This window comes from Aythya marila (genome assembly GCF_965140915.1).
Source record: "Aythya marila genome assembly, chromosome: 12".
In the NCBI taxonomy this organism is placed as follows: Eukaryota; Metazoa; Chordata; class Aves; order Anseriformes; family Anatidae; genus Aythya; species Aythya marila.
The window spans coordinates 18,276,973-18,294,059 of NC_139053.1; the positions used below are offsets into that span (position 1 = coordinate 18,276,973).

At 46.9% G+C, this 17,087-nt stretch overlaps 1 protein-coding gene across 1 annotated transcript; it reads left to right on the forward strand.

Annotated features, from left to right (window-relative positions):
• Positions 1-1,059: 1,059 nt before the first annotated feature.
• KLHL36 (kelch like family member 36) lies at positions 1,060-15,504 on the forward strand. Its single transcript, XM_082769663.1, has 5 exons — positions 1,060-1,163; positions 1,938-2,019; positions 6,312-7,385; positions 8,250-8,407; positions 14,888-15,504. Exons 2-5 carry the CDS (start codon positions 1,960-1,962, stop codon positions 15,441-15,443), a joined length of 1,848 nt encoding a protein of 615 aa, XP_082625789.1. The 5' UTR covers positions 1,060-1,163; positions 1,938-1,959; the 3' UTR covers positions 15,444-15,504.
• The last annotated feature ends 1,583 nt before the right edge of the window (positions 15,505-17,087 follow it).

Here is a 17,087-nt window from a genome sequence, read left to right on the forward strand (position 1 = left end):
AGGTATTTTTTTTACTCAATGCAGGAGCTGAGGATCTTTATCCTGGGCCTCCACAGTTATGAGGGATACAGGAGAGACCAAAGCTACCAAAAACGCGTCTGTTCTTCAGAACTGATGATCCATTCGATTAGTAGAAATCCATCATCATCTCTGGTTTATCTGGGATAGGTGAAAAACCAACAGAGCTGGCTGGACACAACTGCCCCAGCTCTTGGAGCAGCCACCTGCAGGCTGGATGATGGCGCAGTAGGTAGAGGCACTAACATCCAAGGCAACCCTAGCGCACTGCTTGTTTAAAATGCTGCTGCTCCGTGCCATACACATCCTCCACCAGTGGGATGTGGGACGTGTGTCCATGCTGGGCTGTCCTAGAAGCATGTGGAGCTTCGATGTGCACACAACCTCACCAGTTTCTGTTGTCTTGATGATAACCTCTGGAAGTTACCCTGAAATTAGCAAAGGGTTTGACTTGTAGCGTTGTAATGAAAAACTGCACTCAGATGGCAGTCTGGGGGGGTGTCTAAGAAGGGTCCACTTCTTACCCCTTCTCTGAGGAAGGAGTGCCCTGCCCGCCCTGCTGTTCACCAGTGCAATTTGTTAACTTTTCATCCCCCAGGGCCCTCCTCTGCGAGAAGCAGCCTTACAGCAGCACGCTGCCAGCCGCAGGCCGGGGACTTTTGCCATCAAATCGTTTCAGCCCGGGTCAGACCTGATGTTCACCTTCTTGTCACACACACACGCTGCGTACCTTAGCACCAGCTTCCAAAATAACGCTGCCAATCGTCCCGCACCCTCTGTAACAAATAATCGTGACACAGAATTGGCACCACGGGGGCTCAACACCACAGGACCCGGCACCACAGGGACCCGGCACCACAGGGACCCCGCCGCCATTTCCTCGCTGCTCGGGGGGCGCCTTCCCCGGCAGCCGCCTCCCGCCCGCCCTTCCCCGCCGCGGGGCTGGCGGAGCCGTGGCCCGGCCCCCGTGGCACCTCCCAGCGCCCTGCCCCGAGCCTTCCCCGCCGCCCGTTGCCTCCCTCCGGCCGGCATTTCCTCGGGCGAGCCATGGCCGCGCAGGGCGGCCGGGGGAAGGCGGCAGCCACCGCCGCCGCGGGGGGCTCTGCGGCGGGGCCGCCCGCAGCCTGTGGGGACGCGGCGCTGTGGTAACTCCCCTTCCTCCTCCTTCCCTCCTTCCTTCCCTTTCTCTCCGGGCCGCGGCGGGCGGGGAACGTTGCGGGGACAGCGGCAGGAACGGCCGCAGGGCCGCGGTTTGGGCGGGGAGGCGGCCGGGGAGGGCTGCGGGGAGCGGCCCCCTCAGGAGCGGCCCCCTCAGGAGCTGCCGCCGCCCCCTGGGGCCTGCCTCGCAGCCCCGTTGTTTGCGCTCGCCTTCGTTTGGTCGGTGGCTGAAACGGCGTGGAAAAAAACAAACAAACAAACAAAAAAAAACAAAACCGCAGCGGATGCAGCTCTGGTGGCTCTGCCTGAGGCTGGGTTAGCTCCTTGTGGGGAGGGGACCGAGGGTTGGGGGCGAGAGGGCACGGAAAGTTGTGGGTGCCCCTGGGTGCCTCAGGGTGCCCCTGGGTGCCCCAGGAGAAGCTGCCCTTCTGGGTCCGGAGCGTGGCACTGTTCACAAAGCAGCGATTTTTGCCTCTGGCAAAGCTGTAGGAGCTAACCCAGGTGTGCCGAGCTGCGGCATCGATATTTCACGCGCTCATCTTCGGTGATAGCCTAGCGCACCCCCAACTTGTTGACACCAACAAACGTCAGTGAAGAGAGGGGTGAGCATCCCTCCGGGAAGGGAAAACACCTGGCTTTTTATGCCGTAACATTTTCAAGCTGCAGTCCGTCATAATCCTTTCTGTTATTTATTCAATATGTTTTTTTAGCACCTTGCAACGATCGGTGCGCTGCTAACAACTTTCTGGCTTTTGTTCTAGAAGTACTGCGGATCAGCCCGGCATGGAGGGAACCCGGCAGACCAGGATTTGTCGCCCACACAAGATAAGTGAATCCTCAAAGGTCTGTGTGTTTTCTTGTTGCATACTGAAAAACAAATTGCAAAAATAAACAAGAGTGGTGAAAGGTTCTCTGTTAGATGGCCAGTTTTGGAGGAAGGCGAATATTCGGAGCTTTTAAAAGCAGGTATAAAAACCCTGGTCTACCTGCAGCCGTATTTTTGAAATAAGAAGTTGCTACCTAGTGATTAAAAAAAAAAAAAAGGGCAGCAGCAAATGGGCATCTGCTCATCATGACTCATAACTTAAAAAAGAAACCCACATCATCACAGCACAGTATTTTCTCTACACCAAAACTTCAGTCATTAAAAGAGAGGTGTTTATTTTAGGAATTTTACATATTGATACATTGCTTAAAATCAAAGCTAGTTATAGGAGCAAAGCTAGGATTGCTTTTCAGATTTAATCTATGTTTTGTAGAAATCAGGAGCCTTGATCCCATAAGCAGTAGCAATTCTGGTGAACTCAGGATATTCTCTTGGATTTGTGAGGCTAATTTTCTTTGTAAGGTGTCTCTGTAAAATACTGTGGTCCCAATTGGGAATCCACAGAAGGCCATCATAAGTGACCCTTCATCCAGAATTAGGGTGATGGCCTGAGCTTTATAAAATGTTAATATCAGCAGTAATTGTGATGTTCACTTTATTTCATACCAGTGACACCTGCTCTTCAGCTCTAGTGTGAGCACTAGGTTACAGGTGCTGCAAAGAACAAACCTGGTGCTACCAAGAGTTGCTAGAATAGCTGAGTTTCAGTGCCAGTATCTGTCTTATCAAAGTTGAATGAGACAGATCTCCTTTTCTTCTGCTTCCCTGGGAGCAGTGGTACTGCATTAACAATCTGAAAGAAATTGGATCTTTGAATCCAAAAGAAGTTAAAATTTTAAAAGCAATAATAATAAATGATAAAAGGTAAACAGAACTAATTTTTAAAAGCATCCCTAGCAGTATAGTCTTTCCGTGAGTGCTGGTCCTGTCTGCCATTTAAGTGGTTTATTCTGAATGTTAATAGTAATTCATCACATTAAAAATTAATTAACTTGACAGCATTGTTTTATTTTCTTGCTAAGACAGCAGCTGTCACTATCTGTTAAACTTAGAGTTACTAGATAATACTGAAGCTGTTCTACGGAGTATAAATAGCTTGAGAAAGCTGTTTGTGTTTAATATAAAAATTGTCTTGGTTTTGGAATGTGCAGCTATCAGCTTATGTTATTTGCTCGCTGAACGAAGGAACGTGCTAAGTGGCTGAAATATGCTAATGTATTCCGAGTCCATCCAGTGCCATGCGTAGTCTTAAGCTTGATTTCTGAAGTAGCAGCAGTTCTGCATGGCAACAAGGATTTGAGGAGTACAAGTTGTTATATGTATTTGTGGTCAGGATTATGCTGCTGACTCCACAGCCGGTTAGGTAAACAGGGATCTCTGGCAGCTCTTCGGGCTGGTGTAATCTTGTTATGCACGATGGTGGTATCAGGGGATATTAGAGAGAGATCAGCCACTTACAAGGACAAGAGGGAAGATGTTTTTGGTTTAATATAATGACTTTGCCCTATGAGTCAGGCTTGGAATAGGGTGCTATGAGATGTCAGTTAGTGTCTGTTGTCCTCTCCTTTATCGCAGTTGCCACAAACGTACGGTTTGTCCTCTGCCACGTTTATTCATCTTCCCACCTCCTCCACTCATGGGCTCTGCTTGGGCTACTGTGTGGCATCTTCATTTCTCAAGCTAAGAAAAATGAAGATAAAAACTTTACAGTCCTTAAAACCCATACTTTTCTCTGTTACTTCTCTCTGGCAAGTTTATTATTCAGTGGAGGTTACTTTGTTGTCTATGCCCTAATTTCAGGGCATATGATGAGGCAGACTAAAGAGTTTTGGCCCAGGAAACTTAAAATTATTGAAGCCTCTTCAGTTGTATCGGTTCAACTCTGTGTACTTGCGTGTACGAAGTTAGGCCAGCAGAAGGCTTTTTGGCAGCTTGGTCTCCATTGTTTAAAAAAGAGCATAAGCAAAACTAAAGAGAAGCCACTTGGATATCACAGTAAGAGCACCCATTTGGGAAGCTACATCTGATAAAACTTCCTTTCTAGTCGGCGTCTAAACAGAGAAGCAGGCAGAGGCCCAGATGCATGCTGCACTTCCTCCTGACCTGAAGTGTCAACAAATACAGCGTGATTATTAAGCGGCCCTGCAGTTTTCCAGTTTGGTGGAAAATGCAAATTCCTGTGTAAATGTTAAGTAGGTTTTTTGTTGTTTTTGGGGTGGGGAACAGGACTAGCTTTAAGGTGAGAAAGCATAAGCTCTCAGGGAACAATCATGTCCTCTGCAGGTCCTTTCTGAGCCTGCCAGGTGTACAAAGGGCTGTTTTTTTTTTTTTCTACAAATTCAGAACCTGATCCTCAAAGTAAATGAACAGGCTCAGTTTTGTTATGGAAGCCTGCTTCTGTAATGCATCGTGTTGTGGAAGCTTGTCTTGCTGAATGGAAATGTTTCTGCACTGGCTGAACCTTCTCTGTTGCAGCACATTTGGTTATTAATTTGGGTCTGATCGTTGGCAGACTGCCTGGCAGTATACTACCAGCTGCTAAAAGGCAGACGTGGGAGGTCAGGCTCTCAAAATTGGTATTAGCTCTGGGTGATTGGCTGCCATCGTGTCTGGACAGTGGTGAGCTGTGCACGTTAATCCTGGTTATCTGGTTGTATAAAAGTACAATTACCAAATTATTAAACCCAGAGTGTGTATCTAGAGTGAGGTTGCGTGCAGGGGAAAAAAAAAATTGGCTCTAGGACTTGAACTTTTCTCATCCAGGTGGGTAGAGAAGTTGTCTCACCATGATTTAACCAAGCCATTAATGGCTTAGCCAGACAGAAATCATCATGTGCTTTCTGCTCAGGAAGCTGGGAACGCCAAGGATATTTAGGACTTCTAAAGCAGTAAGGGAGGAGCAGCAGTCTGGGAAAGGAAAGGCTGAATGTCTGGGAGGCTTGAAGAGACCTCAGGCCATCTGTGTGTCTGTTTCCAGTACGGATATGGACTGAGGCCCCTTTTCGGGGTGTTACTTCTAGGAGTGCAGTCTGAAGGTATAGAACTGGGCAAGATTCAGAGTCCTACAACCAGAGCTGTTTAAAGCCACTGTTGGTACAATATAAAGGTGTGCTTCCTTTCCACCCCCTTTGGTTTCTTCTGCATGTTCTTACAGGCTCTGCAGCTCTGTCTGTTTTGGATTTGGTAATTAAAGTTATGTATTTGCATTTAACTTAACCTGGCTTTTAGTAAGAGAGATCACAAGGTAACTGACTGTACCATAGAGCATTCCATTCCCTCTGTAGGATGGTCCTAAAAGTGGTGTTGCTTGACATGCCGGAGCAAACAGCCCCTTCGATAAATGCTGTGCAGGACATTCAAAGGGTAACAGGACGTCTCCCTTTTGTTGGTTCTTAAGGCTGGTAACATGAGTCTGTGAGAAAGGAGGGACCACTGGCTGCCTCAGAAGCTCCATGGCACGTACAGAAGAATGCCTGGACCAGAATGGTCCCAGAAGGGCACTCAACAGATGGATTCCAAAGGCATTTTCCCTTGTCTTTAAAAGAAAAATATTTAGTTGCATTTGTTAAAACAAAAACTACCTTGGCTTCTGGAAGCGCGTAGTAGTCTTATGGGGATAAGTCGTCCACATGTGTGGCTTAGCACATAAATAAACAGCTATTATTTCTGAATGCAGTGTGTGTGTCTGGAATAATATGGAAAGAAAGAGAGGACTTTTACCATAACGAGTTCACCAATGCACAGTTCTGAAAAGATTTAGGAGGGGGTAGCTGTCAAGAAAGCACTAACGTGGGCTGAATGAAAACTTGGCGTGTTGCTCTGCGTGTGTCTCCCACTCCAGATACTTAGCAAGCAGCTTAGTTGTGAAGAAGTCATTTGGGGGACAAGAAAGAAAGGAAATGTCAGCAAGATGTCTGAGAGACAATGAGTGGAAGAGTTTCAGAAAACTCGGCCTGTATAAATCATCAGGGAGGAGGTTTGGATTCAGCGTGGTGGAGGAAGTAGGAGTGAATTATATCAAAAATGGGTAGTAGGAAGTGGGAAGATTCTGCTTAGGCTGTTCAAAGTAAAGGTGAGGAGCTTGGGCTGGTAATATGTTGTGTGCCAATTGCTTCAAATCAGAATTTGTTATTTGTGTACAACATAACTTTTTCTTCTGTTTGAATATATCTAAGGGGAAAACGCTTTGCAAACACTGATTTTTATCTTGGTGAAGACAACATGTGGTACTCCTGTGTGTTTATTCCAGGTGTACAGATGGGACGACCACTCTAGTCTGGTCCTTCAGAGTCTGAATGAGCAGAGGCACCGAGGCCTCTTCTGCGATATTGTCCTCGTGGTGGATGAGCAGAGGGTCCCTGCCCATCGGAACCTCCTCGCTGTTTGCAGTGACTACTTCAACTCCATGTTCACCATTGGCATGCGAGAAGCCCATCAAAAAGAAGTTGAGCTCTTTGGAGCCTCTTACATCGGTCTGAAGGCAGTGGTGGACTTCCTTTATGGCAGTGAGCTCTCTTTAGATGGAGGCAACATCGATTACGTGCTGGAAACAGCTCACCTGCTGCAGATCTGGAAGGTGGTTGACTTCTGCTGTGAGTACCTTGAGAATGAAGTCAGCGAGGAGAACTACCTGTACCTGCAGGAGCTCGCCTCTATCTACAACCTGAAGCGCCTTGACTCCTACATCGATTCCTTCATCCTGCAGAACTTCGGCACGCTGTCCTTCACCCCGGACTTCCTGCAGAACATTTCCCTGCAGAAATTGTGCCAGTACCTGGACAGCAGCAACGTGCAGCAGGAGTGTGAGCATGACTTGCTGCAGGCTGCCTTGCAGTGGCTTACCCAGTACCCGGAAAGGGAGAACGAGGCTTACCAGGTTCTGGATAACATCCACTTCCCCCTGATACCTAAAAGCGATCTCCTCCACCGCGTCAAGCCCGCCGTGTGCTCTCTCCTTCCCAAAGAAGCAAACTGTGAGGGGTTTATAGAGGAGGCAGTGAACTACCACAACAACGTCACCGCTCAGCCAGTGCTGCAAAACAAGCGGACGGCTCTGCGGACCTGCGAGGAGAGGCTGCTCTTTGTGGGCGGGGAGGTTTCCGAGCGGTGCCTGGAACTGAGTGACGATACCTGCTTCCTGGATGTGCGAAAGGGGCAGTGGGTAGCAGAGACCCCTCTCCCAGCCAGGAGAAGTCACCACTGCGTTGCAGTCCTGGGAGGCTTCATCTTCATAGCCGGGGGCAGCTTTTCAAGGGACAACGGAGGGGATGCAGCTTCAAATCTCCTTTATAGGTATGATCCCCGCTGTAACCAGTGGATAAAGGTGAGACTTAAGCTGTATTATTTCTCTGCCTAAAGTTGTTGATGTTTAGGGTGTTTTCTTCCTTTTTGATGGAAGGGAAGGGCTGGCGTGTAGGTATAGCTAACGGGCAGCAACACTTGCAAACAGAAAATTGAGTTACCTAAGTGGAGAAGCAGCTACTTCAATCTCTTGTGGGGATGCTTAAGTTATGCACGCAGCACGAGAGTTTGGGAGAGATTTTCAGCATCACTTGGGAAGTGGGCGTCTGAACTGTAAAACTCCTGGCCAACCTCCACCTGCAACCCTTTAAATTACTTCTGGGAATAGTGCTAATGTGAACCTGGAGGTGATTGTTTAGTTCATCTTTCCCAAGCAGTAGCTTACATAATTAAACCAAAAATGGGTCTAATGCAAAAAGAAAATGTCTCTGACATTTGTGAAGCGTCTCTGTGCTCTGTCTTAGAACAGGTTATTCACTTACCACTTACAGTCCTGCCGTAAAACCCTGCAGCCCGTGCAGGACCTGTAAAATATTATATTGTTCCTACGTTTCCAGTCAATCATCCTGTGCAGTTCAGTTGTGGTTTTGATTGCTTCCAATGTACATTACTTGCCAAGTTTTGGAAGGTGGTCTGTGTAACGCTGAGACATTTATAGAGTGTCCTGGCTCTCAGATGCTTTCTCTTGTCCCCTTTTTTGACAAGGGGTGCTATGAAACATGCTTCTGCAGGAAAAACAACAGTATTTTGTGAATATGATAGATAAAAACGAGTAGCTCAAATAATAAACAGGAAGAAGCAACTATCCTATCCTCAGACATGAATATACGTCAAGTCGGCTTGCTTTCCAGATGCTTGAAGATGTCAACGTGTTGTTTTTTGACAGGTTGCCTCCATGAGACAGCGTCGTGTAGATTTCTACCTGGGAGCCATTGGCGACATGCTGGTAGCCGTTGGTGGCAGGAATGAAAACGGGGCGCTTTCTTCTGTGGAGACCTACAGCCCCCAGAAGGATTCGTGGTCCTACATAGCAGGCTTGCCGAGGTAACGGGGGCATTTGGAAAGGTGTTTGAGAACTGGCAGTGGCGGGAGCTTGGTGACTTAGCTGATGAATGGGTATCCCTCGGAGGGAAGTAAGGAGAAATGTTGTCAGCATCGTGTTATCAGCAAGTAACAAACCGTATCAGCAGGGGTTATTTGAGCAGCCATCTCTTCCAGGCAGTGCGCTTCGTGTCAGCTTGACTGGGTTTAATTTCTGTCCTGAGGTACATCTGAAGGATGGAACGGAAGAGACCTTGAAATTTCTCCATGCTGTTCTCAAAATATTTTCCCTGAGGTCACTCGGAGTTGTGTCTTTTCAGAGGCACTGTTGAGATGGTGATCCAAGGCTTTTGTAATTTATTTGGCCTTGCGTTGTCACCTCGGTGTGATCGTTATTCTGTAAGGTGTTTTTGTCTGTTTGGCTGCTTAGGTTGGCTTTTGCAAGTGAATCCTGTTTACCTGTCTTGCAAATACCACATAACCCCAGCGAATGTGCCCTGTCCAAAAATGCAGTCAGGGTTAAAACGTAGCTGCTCTGCTTCTGAGAGGCTTTGGTACTGCAGCTCCTGCTGTAAGTGACAGCAGCCCAGGATATTGCTCCTATCTTGAATCAACATCTGAGTGGTAAAAATGGTGTGACAGAGTTCCATGTGCAAACAGCTCTTCAGATTCTGTAATATTTTAATCTTGAAAATGACAGGGGCATTGGCTATACGGATGGTATTTGCATCATGCCTGCAACTTCAGCAGCACTGCTTGCTTTCTTGTCAGGATCGCTGACGAGATGCTTGCAGTGTGATTTTGGAGTTCGGGGCTTTTTCCCTCGTTCCCTTAGCTGCAGAGCCACAGGCAGCCAGTGAGGGCACAGAAGCCTGCTGCCCAGTTCTATTTTGGGCAGGTGCTGCAATGCGAGGCTGAGCCAGGCTAACAGCTGGGCTCGAGTGCTCTTAAGAAGCAGGATGCTTTTTCTTTCTGCTCACACAGGCAGATCTAACAGTCGAGGCTAAACGCCACGCTCTTTCCAGGGAAGCTGTGTATGACAGAATCTTTTGTTCCTAAGCCCTTCTGTTAATTGGGATGGGCTGCGAGAGCCTGGTAACAACTCACAGAAATTGTAGCACAGCTTTTTTGGTAGCATTTTCAAAGAAATGTGGATGTGACCTGACTGATTTCTATGTTGCTAGAAAAAACACTCACTTTAGAACAGGTAAGGATATCTTTTTCCCAGTGTATAAATGGTCCTGGGGAAGCTCGTGTGGCTGGCCCGAGCTGGCCAGGCTGCTGGCTGTCTGAAAAGGGGCAGTCTCACCTCTGTGTTCCTTCCAAAATCTTGGTGTTGGCTTTGGGAATTTTGCAGCTGCAGCAGTTATAAATGAACTTTGCTTTCTCAGTGTGTGAATTTTTCATTAAATTGCCCAGCTGATCCACTCAGATTGGCAAAAGTTCCCCTGCATAGACCCCACTTATGTTGGATCACCTGATTTAAACTGCAGAGCTAGGCTGTAGTACAGCAACTATTTTTAATTACTGCTGCATCCCAAAGAAATGGTTTTGTGTCCTCTCTTCCTGCCTGCTCTGTCTGGGTCCTGTGCTCAGTCCCCTGTGCCAGCTCAGGTGTTTGTGCAGCTGCACAGGGAACTGTTTGGTTTCCCAATTTCCCATGTAGCAGCTCTCTTGCATGTTAATATGGCTTAAGTTAGATTTTAATGGACACTTAGAGAGGGCTGAAAATCTAAATGTACTCTCCTGTTTGAGAGTTTTTCTGTCAGGCAATACAATGTTAGCAACCACTGCTCTTCTACACAGCAGGAATAAAGTGGCAAGAACTTCATGCAGGTTGCAAAAGGCAAAAATCAGCATAAAGGTGAGCAACAAAAAAGAAGCGTTTCGAAACAGAAAGACAAGCAAATGCTGCTGGAGCTCGGAGAGGTGTGGCTGGCTGCTGGAAGGGGTCTGGGCAGTCCTTTGCTGATGTACTTCAGCTGTATTTGCTGAGAGCAGTGGAAGGATGAGAGAGAATTCTGTGCTCTGCTCAGAATTGGAGAAAACACGCTGGTTTTGCTTCTGGGTGCTACTGTCTTCCCTTCAGCACGTTCTCAATATGATTTCTCTTTTCCTTCCCATCATATGATTTTGTTCCTCAATTTTTTTTTTAACCCAAAGGACATCTTGGTCAGGGACTTCTAATAAGGGCATGTAGTGATAGGACAGGGGGTAATGACTTCAAGCTGAAAGAGGGTAGATTTAGGTTAGGTATTAGGAAGAAACTCTTTACTCTGAGGGTGGTGAGGCTCAGGCTACCCAGAAGCAGTGGCTGCCCCAGCCCTGGCAGCGCCCAAGGCCAGGCTGGATGAAGTTCGGGCAGCCTGGGCTGGGGCAGGGATCCCTGCCCGTGATAGAGGGGTAGAACTGAGGATCTTTAAGGTCCCTTCCAACCCAAACCATTCTGTGATCTTCCCCAGCTGAGATCTAAGTGAGTCTTTTCTCCTTGCATAGAGGAACTTAGAGGTTCCAGTCCTCTGCATCCCAATTGTCTGATCAGGCAACACGTCTTTATACAGCCTTTTGGTTTCCTGCGTTCTTCTGTCATCTTCCCTTTGAAGAGAACATGTGCAGCTTTTTGTCCTCTTAGGTGCATGGCCACCAGAAGCAGGCACCCTGCCCACGGCTCTGGATTTTTTTTCTCTGGCTGTGCTAAGCCAAGGAGTAGTTTTCCAGGCAGTTGCTGGAGCAAAAGGCTCCTGTTAAGTCATTCTAGGGAGTTGTCTTACATAGTTTGGTTTGAGCTGCGTGGTGTTGGACTCTCAGAGGTTACATTTGTTAAAGATTCTACTCTGAGCATGCAGAAAAGGTTTAATGATTTTTTTCCAAGGGTTATAGCTTGCCTTGGGTGGGAAGATTCTCAGGGGAACAGTGATGGTTGCAGCCTTGACACAGAGCCCTCCTGTCCACTGCCTGATTCTGCATCCACGGAGCTGTACACAGGAACAGAAATGCTCATCTGAGGAAGAGCTTTTCAGGCTCTTTTTCTCCCTCTTTTCTTCCTCCCTGCCCCGACAGGGCCAAAATACCATGTTGTTTCCCTGACCAAATTCTTGGAAGGAGCTGAGCTGTTGGGACTGAAGCAGTGCTGTCTTACCGGAGAGGAAAGCACAGCATCTTGGGGCAGATGCTTAACGTGGAAAACTTTAGCTAAGCCAACTCAACGACACACACAGTCCAAGTCTGCTACAAGTGAGACCTGGTCGAAGTCTGCTAAAAGCGTTTTGCTCATTAGGGCCTTGGCTGTGCAATACTTTTCCCATTCTTAGGAGACGTCCTCTCTTTTTTAGCCACTTTCCCAGGCTCGTTGGGAGCAGTTGCTGCCGTAGTTTCTAGCCCGGAAGGGAACAGCAGTGAGTCCAGGTTTGGCTGAGCAGAAGTTTGTGCAACGTATTCTTGAGCAGACCTTGAAAAAGCCGGCTGCAGACATCAGTGAAATTAATGGAGTGGCCCTAGGTGAAAGTTTGGCAGAACAACTGACGGCAGCTGCGTAAGGAAATGTGTTGCAGCAGGTTAACAAACGATGGTATCTGCTCTGCTAGTCGTGTCACGAATAATCTCGCTGGGTTGCAACAGGTGGACATCGGGATTCTGAGCAAGCCCAGCTTGCCAGGACTTTGCTTGCAACTGGGGATTCCCAAAGCTTTATCGGGCTGGGCCACGTGTGTGGCATTTCTTCTGCTTAAGAAAATAAATCCCAGATACTCTGGGGCTCACTGAATGGTGTCCCTGTGACAGAAGCTGTAATTTTTGCAGCATTATGTCTGGGAAAGTAATTCAAAATTGGCAGTTGACTCTAATAGATATTCTGAACTGAAACCTCGTTCTCCTTAATGCCTTTATCTAGTATTTTTTTTGGCCACTCCTGTAGCTGCTGCTGCCAAAATGCTCCTTGCTTTCTGTCAGTGGGTTTCTGGACCCGTGGTATTGACACATCCTGTTCTGTTGCAGGTTTGGAAATGCTGCTGTTCAAACCACAGGGCTTATCTAGAGGATTGTTACTGATTTTTTTTCAATTTGCACACTATATTTTGTGCAGTTTTCTGTTAATGTGAAGCCAGCTATGTGCAGTCGTGGATGGGCTTTTCAGAAATGAGGCTGAGTGAAACACCTCTTGCCTGTTTCACCAGGTGATCTCCCTGTATTGGAAAACAACAACTTGATGGGCAATTTTGTGCTCCAGATATGATTGTCTCTTTCCAATTGCTGTTGGAGCTATTGCTGTTTGCTGGACATACCCATGGACTGAGGGGATAAAGAAAAGCATCGGGGCTTTTTCTGAGGCTGTTTATGCTAGGCTGCTTGTGCTTGAGAGGGAGTGCCTGTTGCTTGCTTATGTGGAGAGAATTCTCTTTCCTGGTAGCGAAGGAAAATATTTAGTCTACTTCTCTAAATGTCACTGGAGTTTTTCATAACTTATGCTTTATGTTGGTGGTGGGAGTGGTTTTTGTTGTTATTTTTGCTAGTTTTCAAGCGTTGTCCATCCTTACTTCCCAGATAAGTACTCTACCTTTTAAGACCCCTTGCTGTGTACATAAAGAAGCAAAGACAACCTGCCTGTGTGCCTCTGCAGACTTATGCTCCCAGTTCTCGTCCCTAAGGGACCACAAACAAGGTAGAGCAGCATCTCTCTACGCTACACCTGCCACAGCATTTCTGGCAGGTGCCAAAGCAGGCAGGCACGTGCTCAGGGAATTTCACGTCAAACAGGCACACCAGGCATGAGTTACATTCTTCCACGGGTAGGCAGATTGCGAGCTGTGGAATTTCTGAGTTGCCTTTTTGGTTAAGATTTCATAACTATGCCTTAGTCCTTTTAGGTTTTTTTGTTTGTTTGTTTGTTTTGTTTTGTTTTGTTTTTTTCCATTTTCTGAGTGGCTAAGAAGCAGCATAAGTTGTCTCTTCAAGGTCTCCAGGGATGGTGCTCAGCCCCTGTAGCTGCAATGCCTGTCCTGGCCACTCAGCGTTCTTAGGCCAAGTGTGTCAAGGTTTTTTTCTGTTTCTTGTAGCAGGAGCTTGTTAAAATATCTGATTCAGACACTGGTCAAGGATCAGAAGCCTTGGTAGGCATACAGGATAATAAACATCTTAGCTTTTCTCAGAAGTATCATGCTTTCAGGGTAAATGTGGGTTTTCTTTCTATTCCACCTTTTCTCCTGGCACAAAAGTGCTTGGCACTTCTTTGTTGAAGCAGTTATGATACAGTTTGTGTAGCTGAGATGAACTATTACAGTACGAAATGAAAACAGCTTAAGGTTCTATCCACATTGAGTTTTGAGCGTGTTCAGGCACAGTTCAAAAGCATTCCAGGCTCTAGTAATGCTAACGTAGGTTTCTCTGCCATAGAGGTTGAGTTGTTGAATCCTTGACTACAAAGGATGGTAGCAGAGGCTCAGGAGCGCAGCATGAAGTGTATGTTGCTCTGCAGCCCTGTGGGTATTAAATTGTTTGGGCTCTTTGTGTCAATGTGTGAGCCAGTTTGCTGTGGCTGGTGCTATTCCTTTTAAAATGGAGAAAAAAAGGCATGTGCAGGAAGGGTATCTTCAAGGAGGCCAAGGTTGTTCCTTCCCTTAGTGTTCCAAGAGCTCAAAAGGTCTCAGTCAGAAATATCCTAGTGTGAAGTTAACAGCCGCAACAATTAGGTTTGTAGTGCCTTTATTATATATCAAAGAGGTTTTCTCTCTGCCCTGTGGAAACGGCATGCATGAAGTTGGCTTCTGCCATCTCATTTTGTCTTATTTGAAATGTGATTTCTGCTTAAAGTCTGTTCCTTTGTCATGGGGTGACCAGAGAAGTTATCACCTGTGTAGCAGAAGTGGTAGAGCAAGTGGATGGCACACAAAAAGGACACTGTGTGTATCATGACCGTAAATACCTGGTGCTCTGAACACTGGTGGGCAAGAAACACGATTCATGACCCTTGAAGCTGTGAAAGGGGACGGCAACAGTGGTTTTGTTGCTGTTTTTTCTTGGTTAATGGCTACCGGTAAGTCTGAGAGGTGTCATGATTATTTCCTCTTTCTGTCATAGAACCCCTTGCTGAGATGTGGATTTTTTCCTCTCTGGCACTCTCAGACTGATCCAACCCAAGCACTGGAGCAGGAAAATGGGAGTGGAGGCCATGGCACCTCCAGGTTACCTCTGTTCTGTGACACACTGCAGAGGATGTGCCTTAAAAACTGGTTGTCATACCTTAGCTCTCTGTAGCGACCAGGTATGAAGAGGATGCCTTAAAAAGTGGTTGTCAAACCTTCACACTCTGCAGAGCAGCGTGAAGCAGCGTGAATAAGAGTAGTTACTGGGTAACTAAGCAGCTTAGGAATTCTTCTGTCTGTAGTTACTGTTTATTTCTCTTCTTTAGTACCAGTCCTTGTTGAATGCTCGTGTATTTGGATGAAATCCACCAGCACTAAGTCAGATTGTTTCTGTTGCCTGTCCCAGGTTTACCTATGGCCACGCCGGCACAGTCTACAAGGAATTTGTGTACATTTCGGGAGGCCACGACTACCAGATTGGCCCCTACAGAAAAAATCTGCTGTGTTACGATTACCGCACGGATGTTTGGGAGGAGAAGAGGCCGATGATCACTGCCCGGGGCTGGCACAGCATGTGCACCTTGCAGGACAGCATCTACTCCATCGGTGGCAGCGACGACAACATAGAAACCATGGCCCGTTTTGACATCTTGAGCGTGGAGTCCTACAGCCCGCAGTGTAACCAGTGGACCAGAGTTGCTCCTCTGCTGCAAGCTAACAGTGAGTCGGGGGTGGCTGTTTGGGAAGGCAAAATTTATATACTTGGAGGCTACAGCTGGGAAGAAACGGTCTTCTCCAAGACGGTCCAGGTTTATGATAAGGAGAAAAATAAGTGGTACAAAGGAACTGATCTACCCAAAGCGATCGCTGGTGTGTCCGCGTGCGTCTGTGCGTTGAAACCCAAAACAGAGGACAAAAAGAAAAAGACAAAAACAAAAAAGCATCAAGATCGAGGAAGATGACTACTTCTGGATAACCACCCTTTGGTGGTGGACCCCGAAAGAACCTTGTATTTATCATTTCTTCCTAACCTTGATTCTTTATTCTTCTTTTTAAATGGGGGGGTGGGAGGGGAAGACATCTTCTGAAGCCTCAGATATGTACAGTTGAATGTGCTTTTTGGATTAAGCTCATGTTTAAGGCAAAAAAAAACCAAAAAAGACCAAAAAGTCCCTCCTACTGTATAAGGGATGGCGTGGCAAAAGAGGTTATGCTGATCTCCTGAATGTTAAGGATTAGGCTTTTACATCACACGTCATATTATCTTGACATTTTTAAAATAAGATTGAATCTTTGGCTGAGATGATAATGTCAAGGGTGAGGAGGGGCAGAGTAGTAAGCGATCGGTTGGAAGTAACAGAGGGTTTCAAAGGAACTTGGAAGGAACTGCTCTGAAAAAATGAAACATCTTTGATGTTGTAAGTCTTGAATTTTTGTAACATTAAAGTCCATTTCCAATACGTCCTTGAGTTGTTAGTATCAGATTTCTGGAACATGTGAGTGTTCAAAGGAAATATTCTTCAGGTGAATGCAGGTCAGATCAGCTCAGAGCACAAGAAACTCCACTGTGCTCTTAAGATCAAGAGGGTCTTATTTATTGTGTGGCCAGAGAATAGCTGGGGCTTATTTGGGCTCGGACTGATAGCGTGGTGAGCTTTGAAATCTAGGGGGCAACGTGACTTTTGTATCCCTCGTTGCAACACTTTCCGTATCTAGACACAATAGCGAGAATTTTTTAGGTTTTAAAATGTGCCCTGGAAAGAGGGAGAGGAACCCCTTTAAAGAAGTTGAAACAAGATTTGAGGATGTGGATGGAAACAGCACGGTTTGCTTTGAGCTTCAAAGCAGACGGAACCGATAGAGCTCGCTATGAGTTTGGGGTTTGCTTTTAATGGGGTACAGAGGGTAGGGAAATGGCAGGAGGATCCTTTAGCTAAGTGTGAAGCAAGAGTATGTCCTTCCCCAGCCCTGCCCAGCTGTACAAGCTGGGATTTGCTTCATTTAACTTGGACCTCGCAGAGGTCCCAGCTGCTAGCCAGTGGGAGCAGGGGCCCGTACTGGACTTGTCTGCTGTCAAGCAGCAGATTAACCAGGATGATTAATTGGGGCTCAGCAATCCTGAGGAAGAGCAACTCACTTTCTACCTGAGCTAGTCGCTCCTGCTTTCCTCCTTTTTCAAACTCAGATTGGCTTCTCATGAGAGTAGCCTTTTCTAATGGGTTTTGTGGGAACCCCAGGCCATCAGGTATATGACAGAGCCCTTCCCAGCGAGGTGGGTTCCAAAGGAAGAAATCTAAAATATGCTCGAGACCATGCTTGGGATCCAGACAGCAGGACCAAACTAAAATCTGCTAGATCCTGTGTCACACTATCCTCTGCATACCAAGTAAAGAGATTTCTGCCCCAAGTGTTGGTTCACCCTCTACAAACACAGCTGATTCTGCTGCAGATATTAAAATTCCCCGACTGTCTGGCCAGCTTGCAGGCATTCACCCTGGGGCGTTTTACAAACGCACGTCTTGTTCACAACGAGTCAATCACCAGCAATCTGATACAACCACTTCAGTTACTGTAATAATGCCAGGCCACAGATTTAAGATTCCCCC